Source organism: Vombatus ursinus, unplaced genomic scaffold (assembly GCF_900497805.2).
Source record: "Vombatus ursinus unplaced genomic scaffold, bare-nosed wombat genome assembly UNPS02011353.1, whole genome shotgun sequence".
Taxonomy (NCBI): Eukaryota; Metazoa; Chordata; class Mammalia; order Diprotodontia; family Vombatidae; genus Vombatus; species Vombatus ursinus.
The window spans coordinates 1913314-1930351 of record NW_020951131.1 but is presented as its reverse complement, the minus strand read 5'-3'; the positions used below and the strand labels follow the sequence as shown (position 1 = coordinate 1930351).

General features: G+C 47.2%; 1 protein-coding gene across 3 annotated transcripts in view; it reads right to left on the bottom strand.

Moving 5' to 3' along the window:
* Positions 1-17038, bottom strand: part of ADAM12 (ADAM metallopeptidase domain 12) — a 374850-nt gene that overhangs the window by 72613 nt on the left and 285199 nt on the right. For all 3 annotated transcript variants that reach the window (XR_003568576.1, XM_027855904.1, XM_027855905.1), the window contains exon 12: positions 555-732. Coding sequence is in view for 2 of the 3 variants with exons in the window: in XM_027855904.1 (XP_027711705.1) it covers positions 555-732 (178 nt within the window). In the remaining variant the exon portion in view is untranslated. The remainder of the gene's footprint in view (positions 1-554; positions 733-17038) is intronic.

Below are 17038 nucleotides of genomic sequence, written 5' to 3'. Positions count from 1 at the left end.
GGAAATGTAAGGGTGCAGATACGGAGAATCCAATCAAGCAGATTTCTCCATCTCATCTCATGGGCCCCATTATGCCAAGCCAGACGCTCATCCTTCCTTCTGCGGGTGCTGAATCAGACGTCAGGCTTCTATGTTGGCACCCTGGATTAAGCCCCAAGGGCCTTCCCTAGTTACGGCTCTGCCGCCCTCCTCAAACAGTCTGCTATTTACTTCCCTGCGTGGATGTGGTATCCCTCCGTAGAGAGTGAGCTCCCTCAGGCAGGGAATGTTTGATTTCTTTGTCATTGTACCCCCAGAAACAAGCACAGTGCCTGACATAGTGGATTCTGCTACTGTTTATGGGACCTGTGATTTCCTTGGTATGAGGAGCTCCCAGGGAGGCAAGGCCCTCCATCAGTGCAGAGCGCCACCAGCCCTGCCCCTGGTGCTCTAGCACTGCTTGGAGCCCCAAGAGGTGAAGAGCTTGTCTGGGGCCCCCCAAAGCTGGGTCTGCCTGCCTGCCACCCCAGCCATCTCCGCTCCTGGTCGATGGAGCCTGGCGATGGTCGGCTTACGTCTGGTTCCCCACAGTCACACTCCTCGGCTTCCTCCACGTAGCCGTTGCCGCACTTCTGGCCCCCAAAGGATTCCTTGACGTCTGGCAGGTTAAAGAGGCACATGCCCATCCCTTTCTCCAGGCTAGACTCCAGGTCCCTCTGACTGCAGCTGCTGAACGTCACAGGGAATGGATAGCTGGGGAACAGAAGAGGAAGAGAAAACAGAGGCCAGTGGGTTCCCTGGGCACGGCACAGCAGCGTCAGGTGCCTGAAGGCTCTCCCACAGCCAAACAAACCAGCCCAAGCTGTGGCGCCTGGGGAGTGGAAAGGAAAGGGCTCTTCCTCCGGAGGAAGGAGACCAGGAGGCAGATCCCCATCCCCACCTCCGCGAGCTGGGCACTCGCCTTTCTCAGCCTCAGTTTCTCCAGCTGTAAAGTAAGGACGCCACCCCGCTGTCTCCTGCTCTACTAGGTCCTTACAAGGAAAACGCTTTTGGAAGTCATAAAGCCCCATGGAAGGGCAAGCCAGTGTTTGCAAACAGCTGCACCTTGAGCTCTCCCCAGTGCTGAAACATCGTTTTGACTAGGGATAGGCATAGGCCCCGTGATTTCAGTGGTCTAGGGAACTCCTGGGTGAGGGGAATCCCTCTCCCAGTGCAGGTGGGCACCTTCTCTGCAGTGTGCTCTTAAGAGAGTCAGTGACTTACCCAAGGTACATGCATCATTGGTAGGACCTGAACCCAGGTCTTCCTGGCTTTGAAGCCACCTCTCATTCCCGCCGCCATGCTGCCTGTAACTGGCTAAAGAACTGGGGGTGGGGGTGGAGAAGAGAAACTACATAGAGTCTGCCCAACTAGAATGGAAACTCCTCGAAGACAGGAAACTGTCTCCTCTGTTCTGTTTGTTTCCTTAGCAATTAGCCCACTGCTTTGCATATAATAAGTGTTTAATAAATGTTTTTTCATTCACTCATTCATATACAATGTCCTAGAAGGAATGGACCACCGATCAAACAAATTGATAGAGTTTGAGGGGAGAGTAGAAAGAATTATAATTAAGACAACCAAGTGGGGTAGTGGATAGAGTCCTAGAGCTGGGGTCAGAAAGACCTGAGGTCAAACTCTGCCTCAGTCACTCATTGTCTGTGTGACCCTGGTCAAGTCACTTGACCTCTGATTGCCCCCATTCCTCACCTGTAAAATGGAGTAATAGCACCTATCTCCCAGGACTGTTGGGAAGATTAATGAGATAATACTTACAAAGCCCCTTTGTAAGCCTTAAAGCACAAGGGAAATGTCATTATTATTCTAATTATTTACTTGAAACCTAAGTTTGCCATTCCCTCACAGTTTTGAGTGTGTGCCAATGTGCCTTTTGGAAAAGAGGAAGAGAAAAAAGTCAATCCCAGCGCCTGGGGGGCGGCAGGGACCTACCTCTCAGGGGCACCTGGCCCAGTCCAGGCCCGCCCCAGAACGTCTTAAACCTCGTGTCTGACTTGGGTATCTTTGCTCACCCCCCCTCCCCAGGCGGCCCAACCGCCTGGGCAGGAACTCTCGGCCCTTCCCCCCCCGCTGCTCCTCGGCCTGCATCTGGGTCTAAACCCTCCTCTGAGTCCCAGGCTTCCTGTGCAGGGGGCTACCTGGTGCCCCCGAGGCATCCTCTTTAGCCTGGGGTCAGGGCCCTTGCCTATCCTGATTGTCCTCCAGCTCCTCAGTGCCCTGAGGCCCCAGACTCTTCCTTTTTCCAACTCTGTTTAGGGTCAAGTACTTAGTGGGTGGTCAAAGGTAGCCCTCTGACCCCAGAGCTCTCCTCTAACCCGGCTCAAACATGTGATTCACTTCACTTCAATAAGCAGTTCTAAAGCTCCTACTATGCGGTACACACTGAGAACACAAAGACAAAAAAGGAACAGGATTTGTCCTCAAGAAGCTTCCACTCCACAACAGTCAAGAGGAACTATGTGTCCACAGAGAAGCAGTACAAAGTCCCTCTTGTGGGAAGGAGTCCTCACCGGGGACGGGGAAGGAAAAGCCTTGGCGGGGGGGGGGGGGGGCGCCTAAATTGAGGCTTTAAGGAAGTGAGGGGTCCTGAGAAGCCCAGGGGGCTGGGGAGACATTCCTGGCCCACACACAACCTGTCCAAAGGCCCCAGAGGGAGACAGAGCGCCATATTTGTGGACTGGGCCATTGGAGGGAATGTAAGCTATGTAAGGGAGTCATGAGAAGTCCTTCTGAAAAGACACATTGGGAACAGAGAGTGAACGACTTAAAACTGCCAACCGAGGACTCAGACTGAGAGACAGCTGGGAGCCATCGAAGCCTCTTGAGCAGAGGAATGATGCGGGGAGACCTACCTTTAGGACTGTGACTTCAGCAGTTCTGGGGAGAATTGGCTGGGGCAGGGAAAGGTAGAGCAATCAGGAGCGGGCCACGTGAGGGCAAGCCAGCGAGGCGGCCTTTGGTGTGGGCCGGATGGAAGGGAGGAGGGCCATGCTGTGGGCAGAGAACTGATAAGATCTGGAAGGGCCACGTCTCACTCTGCACGAGGGACTAGCGAGAGAGACAAGTCGAGGATGACCCCAGTGGAGCACGTGGGTGCTTCCTGGTGGGGGGCTTTGAGCCGAGCAGGGGGCTGGCCTGCCCCCAGCACCAGCCCCTGTTTTAAAGCTGACATTTCCCACAGCTGGCAGCAGAGGAAAGTTACCAGAGGGAACCACGCCTGGAAATGAAGGAGGCCTGTTACTTAGCAAGAAAACCCAGTATTGCTCTGTGGAGCATGCCAAGGCTTCCCTTCTCCACTGACACACTTCCAGACGGTGCGAGAGCTGGACTCCAGTCAACCGACCCAACAAAGGTGACCTGCTGGGCCTGCCTGAAGCCAGGGAGCCACAGCCACCATCGCCCCTGGCGCCAGCAGGCAGCCCCACAGCATGGCGGCTTTCAGTCAGGCGGCTGGTGAGCCCTGCCCAACACGGGTTATTGACATGGGGCCTAGTTTCAATCTGCAAACACGTGGATAAATGAGTATCTTTTAGCAAGACAAACCCAGACCAGGCCAGAGGCTCCTCTTGGAGTGTGAGCCAGAGACATACAAAGTCAGAGCTGGGTGAGCCCGTGGAGATTTGGGGCATTCAGGGCCTTCTAGATGGTGGCACACTGCCTCCCTTCTCAGCCTCATCTCATACCAACCCCTGCCCTTTAGCTCTCTCACTGTGGTGTTCCAGCCCAACTCCCCGCTCCACTCCCCAGTGCCGTCTGTCCCCAGCCTAAGTTCCTTCTTAGATACTCGCTTGCTGTGTGACCCTGGGCAGGTCACTTAACTTCCTCATCTGGGGGGTGGGGGCAATCATAGCACTTACCACCACAGAGCTGTTGTAAGGATCAAATGAGAGCAAATTTGTCAAGAGCTCTGCAGGCCTTAAAGTGCTCCATGAATGACACTTATTATTACTGATACTGATGTTGTTGTTGTGACTGCAGTGGGCTCCAGCCCGCGTCTCTCGAGGCCCAGCTCAGTGTCTATCTCCCTCCTGAAGCCTTTCCTGATCCTCTTACCGGGAGGGAAGCTCTCTCTCCTCCAGTGCCGTACCCCTCAGTCTCCATCTCCCATGCACTTAGCGTATTCTAGCCAGTATTTACGTGTAGTAGACACTTTCTTTCTTTACTCAATTTTCATTGATATCTTTTGTTTAACTCGCTGTTCTGAATGCATTCCACGTCCGGCCTTTGTAGAGGCCGGAGTGCCTTTCCATGCCTGGAGTGCCCTCCCTCCTCACTGCTCAGGGAGGTCAAAGCTCAGCTCAAGTGCCACCTCCTATGGGAAGCCTTTCCAGAATCTTCTCCTCTACAAATTACTTCAGACATTTTGGTAAATTTTGAAAAATTTTACTTATTTTGCACATATTATTTTCTCGTGGGCAGGGACTATTACGTCTTTGTCTTTGTTTCTCTAGGGCCTACCACAGTGGCTGGCATCTGGGAGGTGCTTAATAAATGTTCATTGCATTGAATTTCAGGCAAAATTTTCTGATCTGTGATGATGTCGACACTGTCGACGGCATCATCACGCACTGCGCACTAGCAGGGAAATACGTCACCTTGTGAGAGCAGACTAGTGGCCTCATCTTCCTACTGGATGGCTGCCATCTTCCTTTGGAAGCTGACTTCTGGCAAACATGAAAACCAACAGAAAAAGAGCAGCATCCACATTCTCAAAGTACAAAGTCCGACTAAAGAGGGAACCATGGCACCTGAAGGAGAGGAGGATGAAGGAGCCAAGAAATCTCAGTATAGGCATGCCCACCTCAAAGTCAGTGTCCGATGGTAAGGGCACCCAAAGAGAGCCAGAAGGGGATGCTCTCAGGATGCAAACAACTGGTCCAGCCAGTGTCAAAGGAAAGGGAGGAGGCGATGAGGTGACTGTTGGACATTCAGAAACGGCTGGATTGGGGGCAGCTAGGTGGTGCAGTGGATAGAGCACCAGTCCTGGATTCAGGAGGACCTGAGTTCAAATCCAGCCTCAGACACATAATACTTACTAGCTGTGTGACCCTGGGAAAGTCACTTAACCCCATTGCCTAGGCCCCCCCCCCAAAAAAGTTTAAAAAGGTTGCAAAAAAAAAAAAAGAAACGGCTGGTTTGGAATGAATTCTGAGACTCTCTTGACCTGTAACTTGGTGAAGGGTAAACTTTATTTTATGTCAAGAATTAAAAGATCAGAATCTCTCTGGAAAAGTCACTGGTCTCTTCCTCAACCTTGGCCCTATAGATATAGGTCAACATTTCATTCAATCCACATCATTTGTCTGGCACACAGTAGGTGCTTAATACGTGCTCGTTGAGTTGAAATAAACATGAACTAGGTACAAGGCATTGTTCTGGGCAGGGAGGAGACAAAAACAGCAATGACACATCTGTTTCCACAAGGACCTTATAATCTACTGGGGAACGCAAAAAATGAATGATGATGATGATGATAATAATAATAGCAGCAGCTAACATTTAGATAGTGTTCACCATGTGCCAGGCACTGTGCTAAACTCTTTACAATTATTATCTCATTTGGTTCCCACAACAACCCTGGGAGGTATCCCTCTTTTACAGATGAAGAAACTGAGGCAAACTGAGATTAAATGACGCACCCATGGTCACACAGCTAGTGAGTGTCTCAGGTTGGATTTGAACTCAGATCTTCCTGAGTCTAGAAACAACACTCTATCCACCATCCCACCTAGCTGCCAAATGAATGAATGAATGAATGAATGAATGAATGAATGAATGAAATTATTAAGCATTGTGTGCCCAGTACTGGAGGGATACAGATGGAAAAAGCAAGACAGTCCCTGCTCTTTCCTCCAGCATTTAGGACTAGAGGGTGGTGCAGTGGATAGAGTACCAGGCCTGGAGTCAGGAAGACCTGAGTTCAAATCCAGCCTCAGACATTTACTAATTGTGTGACCCTGGGCAAGTCACTTACTTCTGTTTGCCTCAGTTTCCTCATCTGCAAAATGAGCTAGAGAAGGAAATGGCAAACCACTCTAGCATCTGTGCCAAGAAAACGTCACGGAGAGTCGGACACGAGTGAAACAACTGAACAGCAAAGCTCTGTTGAGTTCATGAACGCTCGTCTGGATTCAGTGAAGGAGTTTGACATCCCCCGAGTGGGACCATAAAGCAGCGTGAAGATTTCCTGGCTGCTGCAGAGGCTGCTGGCAGCCCTCACAACCTGATCCCATCTTGCCTTTCTGACGTTATTATTTTTCATAAACATCACTCCCCTTCTCACACTCTGTGGTTCAACATAACTGGCTTCCATACTCTTCCTCATACATGATGCTCCATTTCCCACCTCAGTGACTTTGCACAGGCTGTCTCCCATGCTTGAAATGCCCTCCCTCCTCATGTTGGCTTCCTTCAACGTTGATTTCAAAAGCTGACCACTTTTTGCAGGAGGACTCTCCTGACCCAGATCCCCACTATTACTTCTTCTCTCCTCTCAATGACCTTGTATTACTCCACCCTCTGACCACCTCCACCCCTCCAGAAACTCAGACTCAACCGGGACTCACAGCCCCTGACCCAACTCAGGGTGAGTCTTTTGCCTTAACTTGTAAGGAATCAGTAAATGGACTAGGACAGTCACAGCTCTACCCCTGTGATCTAAGGGCAGATAGAAGCAAAGGGCTTAGCACACAGTAGGTGCCTAATTACTGCGTGCTGCTTGTTGAATGACAAAGTCACCACCACAAACACGTCAGCAGTGTCCAAGATCTCAATGCTGTGTCCTAAGCGACCCAATTTCATTAGTGTCTCATCCCCAGAGTCCACAGCTACAACCAGTTAGTTTCTTCCCTGTTTTCTCTCGTACGACTATTTTGCCTGATTTAATTTTGCCTTTTCATTCCTCTGGGGTGCTCATTACCCATTTTATTGGGTCTTGAGAAATTGCTTGTTTTCTCTCTCTCGCCGCTGTTGATGGTGCGATGGTAAATCTTTCTTCTGATGCTTTGTCTCTGATTCTGAGATTGCAAAATATATTGTTTGGATCTCTCTCATCTCCCTATGATTGCTGGTGGTTTTCAGCGTCTGTCTGAGGATTTCTGGAAATGGAGCTTGTTTAGGGGGTGGTCACTGCAGTCATTTTTGAGGGGAGATGGGCTCCTTAATGAGCTCTCACTCCACCACCTTCCCAGAAGCCTGCCAATGGTAGGAATCAGAGTGGGGGCTTTTCTCGCCATGTTCAAGGGCTGCAAGGCTATGATGGCAGGAGAAACAGAAGTCTTTGCTAAGCTGGTAATAGATGGAGGGTAAATACTTTAGCAAACTGGACTTGGGCCTTCAGTATGAAGGTCCTGATGAGGACTCCTACCCATGCAGCCTTAGAAAGTTAACTTGGGGCACAGAGAGGTTAAATGTTTTGCCCAAGGTCAAACAGCCAGGATATGTCAGAGGCAGGCTGGAACCCAGATCTTATGGGTTCTGAGGGGCGGCTCTCAGGCTTCTATATAGGTCTGTCACGCTATAATGTTTTTATTACCTGCTTTTATTTTGTTCTTTGTTTCTTGACCATCTCTCTAAATGCTAACAAGTATATAAGCTTCTTGAAAAAAAGGGCATTGTATAAAACTGTGCGTATGCTTTGATCCAGCAATACCACTACTAAGTCTGTATCCAAAAGAGATCACAAAAAAGGAAAAAAGAACCCACATGTACGAAAATATTTATAGCAGTTCTTCTGTGGTGACAAAGAATTGGACATTGAGCGACACCCATCAGTTGGGGAATGGCTGAACAAGGTGTGGTATATGAATGTAACGGAATACTACTGTTCCCTAAGAAATGAGAAGGTGGATTTCAGAAAAACCTGGAAAGACTTAACATCAACTGATGCTGGGTGAAGTGAGCAGAACCAGGAGAACGTTGCACACAGTAACAGCAACATTGTGTGATGACCGACTTCTTTTCAGCAATGCAATGATCTGAGATAATTCCAAAAAACTCACAATAGAAAACATTATCCAGAGAAAGAACTATGGAGTCTGAATGCAGATCAAAGTATACTATTTTCTCCTTTTTTTGTTTTTTATTTTTGTTTTTTCTTTCTCATGGTTTTTCCCTTTTGTTCTGATTCTTCTTTCACATCATGACTAATGTGGAAATATTTTTAATGTGATTGTACATGTATAGGCCACATCAGATTGCATGCCATCTCAGGGAAGAGGGAGGGGAGAGAGGGGGGAAATTTAGAACCCCAAATCTTATAAAAGTGAATATCGAAAACTAAAAATAAATAAATTAATAATAATAAAAAAGAAAACAATGGCCCTGTCCATTAGAATGGAAGCTTCTTGAGGGCAAGGGCTATTTCATTTTTTTCCTCTTTATCTCTAGCCCCTGACACAGCAGACACTTAATAAGTGCTTGTAGTATTGGATTATCCCTCCTCTTCTGTTCCCCTCCATCACCCGTGTGCCAGGAACGTGGTAGGGCCATAATACATCAGCCACATTCCAAACAACAGCAACATGGAGCCAACCCTCAGCCCAAGCCCAAACCCAGAGGCAATTCTGTCTCCCCAGAGGAGGCAACCAGATGCCCTTTAAGGATGTTTCAAACTCAAGTCCGTGATCCTCAGGCCGGGATTTCAGTTTCCTCTTCTGTTAAGTGAAGAGGCTGGACCAGAGGATCATTACAATCCTCAAGAGCTTAAAATCTAAGATCCAAGAAATCTTTTTAATGATCCTCTGTTAGGCACGTCCATTCCAGCCTGTTTTAGAAGCTGCAAGTATGACCCTCCCACCCAGTCATTTCTAGGCTGTTTCCATTTTTTTGTCTCATAGTTTTATTCCCTAGAGTAACCATAAAAGAGAGAGAGAGAGAGGGAGGGGGGAAGAAGGAGGGAGGGGAGAGAAAGACAGGGAGATGGAGACAGAGAGGAAGAGAAGGTGGGAGAGAGAGGGGTCGGAAAGAAAGGGAGGAGGGAGGAGAGAGGAGGGAGGGGAGAGTGACAGAAACAGAGACAGAGAAGGAGAGAGAGAGAGAGACAGAGAGACAGAGAGAGAGACAGAGACAGAGAGACAGAGAAAGAGAGAATAGGGACTTACACCACGTAGCTGCCCATGACATGAAAGTTCTCCCTTGTAACGTTTTATGGTTAATGGTTTAAGAAGACAATCCTGTTCCTTACAAGGCACCTTTTTACACTCTTAAACAACCTTCGATGTGTCAGACCTGTAGTAAGTTAAGCTGACATGAAGCAATGATAGCTTGATAATTTCCTGAAATATAATGTAGGAAATTATCCAGAAGGAAAGAACAAAGCCCACTGGTACTGTGATGTTTTCCTCCACCCATCCTTGCTGAGGAAAGTGGCTTCCCAAATAGTGAGCAGAGAGTATTGATTTCAGAAATCCTGACTCAACTGCCCTGGCTTCTGGGCCTCCCCTCTTAAATACACTTGCCTCTCCAGCTAAAGTGGAATGGGCAGAAATGACCAGAAGGGCAGATTTAGCAATTGGATCCAAAGAGGACAATGGAACAGATGATTGGGTAATTCAGAAAAACACTATGTACCCACTGATGGCTGCCTACCATCCAGGCTGTCACGGCTTAATATTTTAGTAGTCGTGAACCTGCCAAGCCAAATGTGATTAGAGGTTGCTTTTGCTCGGACAAATCTGCAGGCAGAAAATGCCTTTCGTGTAAAGAGGCCTATTGTGAATTTCACTGCTCTATTCTTCGGGTGAATCATCCTAAGCCAATTTATCAAGCTTGACAGGAGAATTCTGGAGTTATCTGCCTTGCAAAAATCCCTGGGAATTGTCTTCAGACATCTGCTTCTCTTGTTGGAGGGAGGCAGCCAGGGAAAGTGGCCGGGATCAGTTTGAGCTTTTCAGAGCTGGGCTCGTCATTTATAGGGTTTCCGAGAAGCCGGCTATCTCATCGATAAGAATGTGCAAGATTGTAGAGGGATGAGGCTTCACGGTTCTGGGTCTTAGGCTTGAAATCAAGCCTGGTGCTGAGGGGCACAAAAGACCCAGGAAAGGCCAAAGAAAAACCTGTGGATTCATGCCCTGGGTGTTGATGAGAATAGCAACAGAGTTGCATGCTGTCCCTCACCAATGAATCAATCAATATCCAGTTTTAAAGTATGCACTGGTGCCAGGGAGGGTCTGTCTTGCTTGTGCATATATATTACTCTAGTTTATGGTGGGGAACCTGTGGCCTTGAGGCCATGTGTGGCCCTCTAGGTCCTCAAGCGCAGCCCTTCGACTGAATACAAATGTGAAGCTCCCCACCCCTGCCACTTAACATAGTGCTTGGCACATAGTAAGTACTAACTAAATGTTCTTTTTATATACTTATGGATCTATGTATCTATCCATCCATCCCTCTATCCAACTTCTATGTCAGCACTTCTCAAACTTTTTGTTCTTAGGGCCCCTTTACACTATTAAAAATTATTTAGGACCTACAAAGAGCTTTTGCTTATGTGAGTTACATCTTTCACTATTTACTGTATCAAAAATTAAAACGTCTTTGTACTATCATGAAGATAATTTTGACTTTGAGGATCCCTTGAAAGGGTCTCTGGACCACACTGTGAGATCTCTTTGTCAATCTATTTGTTAATGGCATAACTGGGTCCTTCAACTGTCCTGTATTTAATTGGGTTCTTGGCTCTGTTAAATTCTGTTAAAGAGAAGCCCAGATCCAGAATTCTGGTTGGCCCAATTTTTTGAATCTCAAGTTTTAGAGGAATGGAAATTGCAGACAGAGAAGATGCTGAGTGTGCCTGTCACTTGCTGATGGGGGCTAATCCAGCCTCAGTTTGGGGAATCACTCTGGGGCAGAGAGGCCTTGATTGGAAGGTTGAGGAGCCATGCCTCTCTGTCTGGCCAGCCCCATAGCACAGGAAAATAGGCTCGAAGCTTTAGAGACAGAAAGAAACTTGGAGGTCATTGAGTCCAAACCCTTCACCTCAAAGAAGAAAGAAATTGAGGGCCATAGAGGTTCAGTGACTGATCCAGGGTCATACAGCTAATAAGTGTCTGAGGAAGGATTCAACCTTTGGACTCTGAGTGTAGAGCTCTCACCACTACACCATGCCACCAGGCCCAGCCAGTCTAGGCATCTTATCCTCTGTCCTGAATAATAATCAAATCAATATCAATATTACTCCTGGAAAGGGCATGAGATCTAGCATCTGATGTCGTCACTCATAATTCCTACGACTCCCTCACCTGGCCAAAGATGCCCAGTAAGTGTTGTAGGCCCAGGAGAAGGTAAGGTCATTGAGGGCAGGGACTGGCTCAGCACCTAGCCCAATGCCCAACACATAGCTGGTGCTCAACAAATGCTCATTTACTGCTTGATGGGTTAAAAAAAATCAAAATAAAACATGCAGATGTAGGAGGGATGTCCACTTCTAGATATCTCAATGTGTAATAACCCACCCAGCTGCACTCATGACGTCCTATATATTCACCCACTCTATGAAGTGGGTTCCCTTTCACTGGAGATTTCCAGGCAGTGACTGGATGACTTGTTGGGGATGAGAGCCTCTTGTGACCCAATACTTCTAGACTGTCTCCAGTCATGCTTCATTTTCCTCCATGGAAACCCTTTCTCCAGGCTACTTAGACAGTGTTCATGTCCCAACTAGCTTTCTTACCTTGTCTTCTTCAAACCCTCCTTTACAGTTCTGGAACCATAAAGAAATCAATCCTCCATTGGAACTGGAAAAAACAAGTCAATCTATCCCCATCTGACTCTATGCACCATACCCGTCACTTTACGTAGCAAAATATCGCCTTTCCAGTCTCCAGTCTCCTCTATGAACTGAATCCCCCTATTAGAACATATGCTTCTTAAAGGCAGAGACTGTTCTCACTTTTGTACTTGTATTCCCAGAGTGTAAGCCATTGCCTCACATATGGTAAGTACTTAATATTTCTTTCTTTCATCCATTACATCCATCCATCCATCCATTTTATCCATCCTTCCATCCATTGATCCATCCATTTATTCACCCATTCATCCATTCCATCCATCTATGATGTAGCTTGTTCAGGTACCGGTAGACCAGGTGACCTCTAAGTCCCTTTCAGCTCTGAAAGTCTGGCATTCTTCACACAAATTTCCCCTCCTTAGATTCTAAGGTTTTTGATAGGATTATAATATCACAGATTTAGAGGTAGAAAAGATTTTCAAGGTCACTTAGATAAGTAGTGTCAAACTCAAATAGAAACCTGGATCATTAAACCATATATAAAGTTCCTGGCAGTCCACATATTGACCTAGAAAACCACATATTAACATGATCTATGTTTTATTATATTTTTATTTATTTTGTTAAATATTTCCCAATTTCATCCTAATCTGGTTTATGACTGGTGTGATTAGATCATCAGACTTTTTGTCTAATCATGGAGGTAGAAGAAGAGGTCTGATTGTATCTGGCAAGCTAAGGCAACTGTGATTTATCTGGGCCTATTTCATAAGGGTTCTGCTCTCTTCTCTGCCTTTGAGCCCTCTCCAGATATTTAAGATGACTAGAGCTCCCTTCTCACTGGCAAGCATTGGAAGAACTGAAATATGGCTCTGCAAATCTGTCCATAATTGAGCTCCAAATTTAGTGCTTTTCCAATGGCTGAATATGCATACAAGGAAAATGGAGAGGTAAATAATTTGCGTACCAAGGTAAGGGCCAGCAGGCTTGACAATGCATCCATTGTGGGGTGGAGGTGGCGGCCAATAGGAAGAGACATTTCAGGGATCACTTTCTCCCCACCTGCGATCCTTCTCGCCAGCAGGGCATCTGCTTCGATGCAAGAACTCCAACCCCTCATTGAGCCACAGTTGTGCTGGCAGCTCCCCGAGCTGCCTCACAAGGTTAACTATTCCTTTGTCAATAAAATACTACCACGTTTGAAATCTAAAAGGGGTGCCCACTGTGTGTGCAGCAATCTTCTCTTCCGGCAAAGGAAACAGGCAGCTTTATTGCTTTTTCCAAAGAAGAGCAATACATCACATTTTATAGTGTTTTATATTTCCTTTCCAATCATTTTTATCAGGGCGCCCTCAAAACAAATAACACAGCTAATTCCATTCCACAGATAAGGGAGGTTGTCATCGTTGGGGCTGGTGAGATTATCTAAGAAATAAAATTCTGTGGAATGTTGCCAGGACAAATTCCAGACTGAGATCTCCATGAGCATCTTTAAGATAGATGCCAGACATTTTCAGATCATGGCATATGACTAAGGCCTTGGGCCACAGAGCAGCCCTGTTGGCTGTGGTCTGAGGCCAGAAGGGGGAGGAGAATCAAAGTCAGATTCAGATCCTTTGGGGAAGATTTTGGTGTGTCTCTCTTATATTCTTGCATTTTCTTCTTATCATCATCTATTTCATGTTTCAACAATCATTTATAACTCAATGGCCTATCCTAATCTCCCTGAGACTCAGTTTCTTCATCTGTAAAATGGAGGAGGCAGACTCCATGACTTCTGATAATTCTTTCGGGTCCAGATCTGCATACAATCCAGTTATCCTTCTCTCTTCTCAAGCCTCAGTCCAGGTGCTACCTTCTCCACTTCCTCAATCATGCCCTTACCTAGTTTTCAGGATTCTTTCTCTCCTCTATTTTCCTAGAGAACTGTGTCTGTCCTTGGCCCCCATTCTGTAAAGCTAATGATTTCCATCTCTATACCCCTATGAAGTTACAAACTGCTTTGCCCATAATAACTCTTCAAAGCCAACAGTACCAGTATTTTTAATACCCATTCTACAGATGAGAAAACTGAGTCTCAGAGAGGTCAAAGCACCTACTATGTGTCAGACACTGTGCTAAGCACATGATGATGATATTGATCAATATTTGTAAGCTTCTACTATGTGTCAGACACTGTGCTAAGCACATGATGATGACTGATCAATATTTGTTAAGCACCTACTGTATGTCAGGAGCTATGCTAAGCACATAATGATGATGATGATGATGGATAGTCATCATTACAGTGAGAAAATTGAGGATGGGAGAGCTAGAGTGACTAGCTAAGCCAGTAAGTGCCTAAGGGGGGATTTACTCTTAGTCCCCACTCTTAGTCCAGAGCTCTACCCACTACACCGCATTGCCTCTCAGTAAGCATTTCATAGTATGGGCAGGCATGGATATGTTATGATCTGTCTCATTGGAGGTAATACCCCACAGATGAGATCATACATCAAACCCAGTGTTAGGATATCCTGAAATGCCAGATTATAGATTTCCAAAGGGACCCTAGCAACCATCTGGTCACAGGATCATAGATTAAAGCTGGAAGGGACCTTAGTGGCCATGTTGTAGAATGGGCTTCCTCATTTTACAGAGAAGAAACTGAGGCAGATGGAGGTTCAGTGACTTGCCCAAGGTCACACAACCAGCAAATGTCTGAGGCAAGATTTGGACCCAGAGAGGTGAAGGGACTTGTCTAAAGTTATCCCAAGGATGAACCCAGGACCTTTGGCCCCCAATCCAGGGCTCTTTCTACCACACCATGAGCTCCCCTGGAATGTACCAATAACACACTTTAGAGTGGGAATCTCTTGGGTGGCTCATCTGAAAAGTTGGATTTCAAGTCTATCTGAGAAATAGAGACTGTGAGATGACCTACTGACCCCACATGCTAATGACACACAATTCAAAGCAGAGCCATAAGGGAAAGGTTAAAGAAAAAACGAGACGTGTCTTGTACTGGGAACTACAGACCTCTGCCACCATAGATGAGCACATCTAGTGAAGAATCTTCTCAGATCCCTGACATGTGAACTTTGACCTTCAGTCTACCGTCCACCCCCCAAAACTAGCCAGTCACATCTGGAATGGGCTCAAAAAAAGATGGTGCCGAATGAGTCAGGGTAGGTCTCTTAACTGTGTAGGTCTGGTTTCGGGAAGTTAAATAAAATGGGGGCATGTTTCCGTGTGTCAGTTCATCAAAGATCTATGACTGTGGACATACACACTCTCCACAGACTCTGATCGCAGCCCAGGGGACAGAGCTATCCTGGAGTCATGGGACTGAAGTCATCAGTTTCGTCCTAGAACTCGGCTTCCTGCCCAGGGTTCTTCCTGCCTGGCCCACCTTTGCTGGTCCTCGGACATGTTCCATGCTCTCCCACTTCCACGTCTCTGCTCAGGCCACCCTGGAGTGTCTCTCTCTCCTAATTCTTTTGTCCTTCTCAATCTTTAAAGATCACTTCAAATGCTGTTTCCACCAGGAAGCCTTCCTTGATTTTCTGGTCAAAAATAAGTTTCTGCCATGCCTTTCCCAGAGTGCTTTGTTCTACAGCTCTCTAACCAATCAATCAGTCAATTAAACAAGCATTTATTGAGTTCCATTAAATGCCAGCTATGTGCCAAGCATTGGATGAGGGGCACACAAAGATGAAAGTGACTCAACAAGCTTGTTCATATCCTGTCAGGGGAGACAGCGCATCTATTGATAAGCACATACACAAAATAAATCCAAGAAATTCAGGAGAAATTTTGGGAGCAGGTGGGCACTGGCTGCCGGGAGGACCAGGCCCAGCTTCGTGTAGAAGGTGGTACTTGAGCTGAGATTGGAAGGAATGCGGGAGTCTAAGGCCAAGGTGAGGTGCTCGCACATCCCAGGCAGGGGGCACAGTCAATGCAAAGACAAAGAGAGGAGATGGAGTATCCTGACAAATAGCAAGAAAGCCCATTGGCTGGACCATGGAGGGCAGGAAGCCAAGGTGAGTTGGGCCAGAATGTCTGTAAAAATGTCTTACCTTCCTGTTAGACTGTAAGCTCCATGAGGACAGGTTCTGGGGTAGTCACTCAATAAGCTTTTATTAACTGCCTACTGTATGCCACACACTGTACTAAGCTCTGGGGAAACAAAGAGAGTTAAATAAAAAAACAGTCGCTGCCCTCAAGAAGCTGCCAGTCTAATGAGAGAGACAACATACTGATATCTGTCCTCTCTATGCTTGGACCGTCCCTCCGTGCCGCAGCAGGGTTTTAATAAATGTTGGCAGAAGCAGTAAATGAATAGAAGTGATGTCCCTCGGCCTTCCTGGGAGCTCACAGACACTTGCCTTAAGTCCTGGTGAGTCCTGGCCTTCCTCACAAGGACCTACGGATATATTCAGCACCAAAGTGAAAGGACGCCCGCACCCCACTCAGCAGTTGTGCCTCTGGTGAGACGGCTGCCGGTCGGGCAGAACCGACTTGTTGGAGAAGCCCACCGGCTGCAGAACAAGAACCACCCACGGCTCTGAACAGAGCCGGTTTAGGGCTCAGCTTTGACAGGCACCAGCAGATTGGGAGCTTCATCAGACGGAGCTTCCTTCTTTAAATCATCTTTCCCTTTCCTTCTATCCCAATAAAGGAGACCCCAGAGGTCAAGGTGGGTGCTTTCACAGCCCACGTGCAAAATGAGAAAGAGACAATGGAAGAGCAGCTGGTCCGTAACATATGGTGGCGTGCTTGCCCCACGGTCCACTTCAGCTTCATAACAAGCTGGGGAGGCAATATTATCCTCATGCTACAGACTGTGAAACTGAGGCACAGACAGCTAAGATAACTTGCATAGATGGTCAGAGAACCTAATGGAGTGGGAGGAGAACAATAGCGCAACACAGCAGGCACAGCAGAAACCACTGGACGGAGAAGGGGGTGTCACGGGAGCCACGGGAGGAGAGGACACCCAGAACGAGATGGAGGCTGTTAGTGCTGAATGATGCTTCAAGGGAGGCAGGAGGAGAAAGGGCCACTGGGAGGAGCCAAGAGTCGCTGCTCCAAAGCCAATAGGAGGGTTCAAATCTGCTGAGGAGGGAGGGAGCAGAGCACGTGGACTGAGGGGCAGTGAATACACTTATGAAGTGAACATAAGCAACTGGGAGGACCAGGAAGGGCTTCTAGTAGGAGGCAGTACCTGAGAGGAGCCTTACAAAGAGCTGGAATGCAGACATTCCCCTATTAGGGGTGTACAGCATTTCTCTG